At 65.1% G+C, this 4,681-nt stretch overlaps 2 protein-coding genes across 2 annotated transcripts; both read left to right on the forward strand.

Annotated features, from left to right (window-relative positions):
- Positions 1-679: 679 nt before the first annotated feature.
- Positions 680-1,903, forward strand: EMIHUDRAFT_253367 (hypothetical protein; the record flags this gene model as incomplete). The annotated part of the gene is made up of 1 exon (XM_005784728.1): positions 680-1,903. One exon carries the CDS (start codon positions 680-682, stop codon positions 1,901-1,903), a length of 1,224 nt encoding a protein of 407 aa, XP_005784785.1.
- Positions 1,904-2,861: 958 nt separating this feature from the next.
- On the forward strand, positions 2,862-4,470 carry EMIHUDRAFT_253368 (hypothetical protein; the record flags this gene model as incomplete). Its single annotated transcript, XM_005784729.1, has 4 exons — positions 2,862-2,952; positions 3,034-3,226; positions 3,313-3,651; positions 3,721-4,470. Coding segments are annotated over 4 exons (1,373 nt in total), but the record flags the coding sequence as incomplete, so codon positions are not given.
- Positions 4,471-4,681: the final 211 nt, after the last annotated feature.

A 4,681-nucleotide genomic window follows, 5' to 3' on the forward strand; every position in this document is an offset into this window, starting at 1 on the left:
ACCGGCGGAAGGGGTGACGGCGGGGAAGGCGCCGGCGGCAGGGGAGACGACGAGATGCGGAGCATGCGGCAGCCCTACTCGGGAGGCTGGCGCCCGCCGTTGAGAGCGGACCTCGAGCCGGCCAGGAGGGACGCCCGGGGGCTCCGAGGACGACGACCTACTGATGCGGAGCGTGCGGCCCCGCACCCAGTCGCCTAGCTTCGGTGGCGGGACCCAAGACCTTGGAGATGGCTCCGCCGACGAGAGCTGCTTGCCGTACGACCCTAGCTGCCTAACGTGCGGGCAACAGGGCAGGGTGTGCAAGGGGTGCGGGGGACATGTCGTGCCCGCCGACACCCCGCCACCCTCCCCGACCATGCCAGGGCCGCCCCTCCCCAGGGTCCACGCCCAGTCGCCTAGCCACAGTGACAGGACCGCCTGACACCATCAGCAGCCAACGGCACAACGAAGACGGGACGATGATGGCAGCTGGCGATGCGGGGGCCCCCGTGCCGTTGGAGCCGACGGGGGCCGGCGCACGGCTGGAGGGGGGGACGCACGGAGGTAATCGTGCTCAAGCCCCCCGCCCCTCCGCCGAGCAAGGGGGGAGACAACCGAACCGGCCTCGGCGTGGCGAGCTTTGTCTCCTCCAATGCCGGGCCGCACGAGGAAAGCGTCGCTATGATCGTCCGCGGCCACCATGATCGTCGTCGGATGCCGTGTGATTGCGCAAGGCCTGGTCGGTCGCGCTGATCTGAACGACCAAGAAGGTCTCGTGATAAGCTACAGCCCGGAGAAAGGGCGCTTCGGTGTAAGATTCGGCGAGGCGGACGAGGCTTCGGTCAACGTCAAGCCGATCAACCTCCGCCTTCCCGAGGACGAGAGCGACTACAACAGCCGTCCGGAGTCGAACCCGCGCGACGAGTGCGGCATTTGTCTCACCGAGCTGCCAGCCATGGGGCAGCAGTGCTTCTACCAGGCATGCTGTGGCAAGATGGTGTGCATCGCGTGCAAGCACAGCATGTCCACCCAAGGCGCCGAGCAGCGCAAGTCGGTGCCGTGCGCCTTCTGCCGCGCGCCGCCCGAGGCCGACCTGTACGAGCGCATGCAGCGCCTCGAGTCGCGCGCGGCCAAGAACGACTCGCGCGCCCACTTCGAGCTGGCGGGCTACTACTTCCTTGGGCGCGCGTCGCGTGTGGACGTCGACATGGGCGTGACGCACGTCAACGCTGCGCTCGACCTCGGCTGCGCGCAGGCGCAGTTCCATTACGGGATGTTCTACCAGAACGGCTGCTGGGCAGGCACTCACGTACCCGGCGTGCGGATCGACCTTGCGCGCGCGGCGGACCTGTACACCCTCGCCGCCGAGCAAGGCCACGACCACGCGGGCATGAACCTGCAGCTGATGCTGCTCGGCGGAGGCCCGGGCAGCGCGGCGTGGGACCCGGGCCGGGCGATGGGCATGCTGCACCGCCTCGCCGAGGAGCACCACTCGACGTACGCGCACCACAGGCTCGGGTGCATCTACCATGGCCTGTGGCCGCCCTCGGGGCCGGTCGTCGAGAAGAGCGCCAAGCAGGCCATCTCGCACTACCGTGTGACGGCCGAGATGCCGATCGAGTCGCTGCTCAACTGCCCGGCCTGCAAGGCGAAGCCGCTCGGCATGCTCTGCCCCTTCGACTGCACGTCCAAGCTCGGCCAGGTCTCCGAGAGCAGCTACAACCTCGCGTGCCTCGCGGCCGTGGCGGGCGCGCAAGACGAGGCCCTCGAGTGGCTCGCAAAGGCCGTCGCGACCGGTTTTAACAAGCCAGACGTCGCCTTCCTCCCTGCGTTCGACGCGCTGCTCAAGAAGATGCGCGGCAAGAAGCGGACCGGCCCGAAGTCTCGGGCAACAACATCTCGGGCAAGCGGCGCGGACCAGTGACGGACGGCGTGATCGATCGGTGAAGAAGGGCCAACGAGCATGACCGAGATGCCGTACAGCGTCGAGGTGGCACGTCGAAGTTGGTGCGCTGGCCGATGAAGATGTCGGCGATCTCGGCGAGGGTCACCTCCTCGAGGAAGACGCACTCGTACTCGTAGAGCCCGCCCTGCAGCCCGTTGACCTGCGTGAGCGTGGTCGCCACGTCGGCGCGGTGCGTGATGAGGAGCACGAGCTGGCGCGCCGGCTCGCCGCCGTCGCCCGTCGGCCGGGAGCGGGCTCGTATGCCACGTCGCCGCCTGTGTTTGTTTCTATGTTTGCGATTTGGGTTTTGGATTTTCTAGGATTCTTTGTTTATTTATTTAGCCTGCGAGAGCGGCACACTGCGCGCCTTTGACCTCGAACCTCGTGCGGGGACACCCGAATACTTGAGATCACCCTTGTTCAAAGCCGACCCTAAGCGCCATCCAAGCATCCTCGCCTTCCTGCTCTCACCCGAGGCTGCTCTTTCCGCGCCTCCTTGGCCCCCTTGTGCGTATTTTCTACTCCCAGTCCTGGAGCCCATTGGCCATTACTGGAGCCTGGTCCCCGGGACCCCTCTTGTGTTCCTTCCTGTTTTCTGTTTTTCAAAACGCCGCCCGCCCGCGGCCTAGGGGGGACACCCGGCCCCTTACTAAGGGAGACGTCGAGGGGTCCCGTACCATGCGGAACCGACCCTATCCAGTGCTCAAGTGCTCAAGGGAGACGGGCGGAGGTCTAACCCGGCCGTTTGCTATAAGCAGTGTTGAAGGGGAACGAAGAAGAGAAGCCATCCCCCTCATTGGTTGCCACGCCGTCAGCATCTGCCGATCGAGTTTTGCGGCACGTGCCTCATGCCTGCCACCTAGTCTCTGCTTCCCCCCCATACGCAACCGACGCGCGAGCTCATCTCTGGCCAGGTGACCAAACTATACTCAACAAGATGTCTGATAAGGACACTGAAGCCGCGGCGAACTGCGAAGTTTGCCGAGTCAAGTGCTGGACGAGGGAAGGCTTCTTCGGAAAGTACTCCTGTAAGTCGGCGCCGCCTCCCACAGCGCGTGTAGTAAACAGCGAACACTGACGCTTCTCACCCGCCCTGCCCGCCCCCGCAGACAAGTACTTGTGCACCCCGACGGTGTCGTGCCTGGGGAAGGGCGCAAATGCTCCCATGTGGCTCGGTAAGGACGAGAAGCTGCCTCTCCTCCTCTCCGTCGTCCTCGGCCTGCAGCACTGCCTCGCGATGCTTGCGGGCATAGCCACGTCCGGAGGACTCCTCATCGCCGGCGACACCTGCATGGCATTCCAGTCCGACTCAACCATGCGCGCTGCTTCCAGTCGGCCTCCTTTGCCTCTCTCCACCTCTATCCCCACGCCTCTTCTGTGTACGACAGGTGTGCGCTCCAGCCCTTCATGGTCTCCACGTCATGGCTGGCGTCTGGCATTCTCACCCTGATCCAAGTCTTCCGCTGCAAGATCCGGGGCACGCCCTTCTACCTCGGCACAGGACTTATCTCTGTGATGGGCACCTCCTTCACCTTTCTCCCGATCGCACGCGAGATGACGACGGCGTACATCCAAGACGCAAAGAACACTGGCGACCCGCGCTGCGTGACCCTCGACTCTGGCGTCATCGACTGCCCGCGAGTCGGCATGGAGGGTTATGGCGCCTTCCTCGGGACCTGCATGGTCGCCTGCTTCCTCGAGATCGCCATCTCCTTCATCCCTTCAAGGTCCGAGCCCAGGGCTGCCCCAGCAGCGCACTCCCACGCACTCCCACACGCACTCCCACGCACCCGCAGGATCCGCGCGAAGATGTTTCCTCCGGTTGTGCTCGGCGTGGCAGTCATGATGATCGGCGCCGGCCTCGTCTCGTCGGGCATCAAGTACGTTGGCGGCGGAGTTTTCTGCGGCGAGAACATGGCGACGAGGGCCGCAGCCTTTGGCTCGGGCCCCCAGATTTGCAACGAGAACGGCGACGTGACGCTTGCCTTTGGCGCGCCGCAGCACATCGGGCTCGCGGCCTCGGTCATCCTCTTTGGGGTCGTGCTGAATGTCGCCGGCTCGCCCTTCCTCAAGTCGACGTTCCTCTTCTGGGGCCTCGTCTTCGGCACCATCGTCGCCGCGATCTCCTCGTACACCGACGACGAAGGCATCCAGTACGACTACTTCGGCGACAGCGCGAAGGAGAAGGTTGACGCCGCGCCGGCGTTTGTCTTCTTTTGGTCCGAGGACCAGTTCCCGATCTCCTTTGACATCGTGTACCTGCTTCCCATCCTCCTCGCGACCTACATCACGACCGCCGAGACAGTGGGCGACGTCACCATGACAGCCCTTTACTCTGGCATCACCGACCCGGAGGACGTCAACGAGCGCATCCAAGGCGGCCTGCTAGCCGACGGCGTGAACTCGTTCCTGGCCTGCTGTTTCGGCACGGCGCCAAACACGACTTTCTCGCAAAACAACGGCATAATTAAGCTCTCACAGTGCGCCTCCCGCTCCGCCGGCTTGGCGTGCGCGATCTGGCTCATCCTCCTCGGCATCTTTGGGAAGTGCGCATGTCCCGCTCCGGGGGGGCATCCCGCCCCGCGGGCCGCCCCGACCCATCCCCCCCCCCCCCCCCCAGGATCGGCGCCGCCTTCACCACCATCCCCATCGCGGTCGTCGGCGGCGTGGTCCTGCAATGCTTCACGATGGTTTTCGTCGCGGGTATGTCCATCGTCGCGCCGACCCTCAACCGGCGCAACTCGTACATCGTTATGC

The sequence above is a fragment of the Emiliania huxleyi genome (genome assembly GCF_000372725.1).
Source record: "Emiliania huxleyi CCMP1516 chromosome Unknown EMIHUscaffold_1680, whole genome shotgun sequence".
In the NCBI taxonomy this organism is placed as follows: domain Eukaryota; phylum Haptophyta; order Isochrysidales; family Noelaerhabdaceae; genus Emiliania; species Emiliania huxleyi.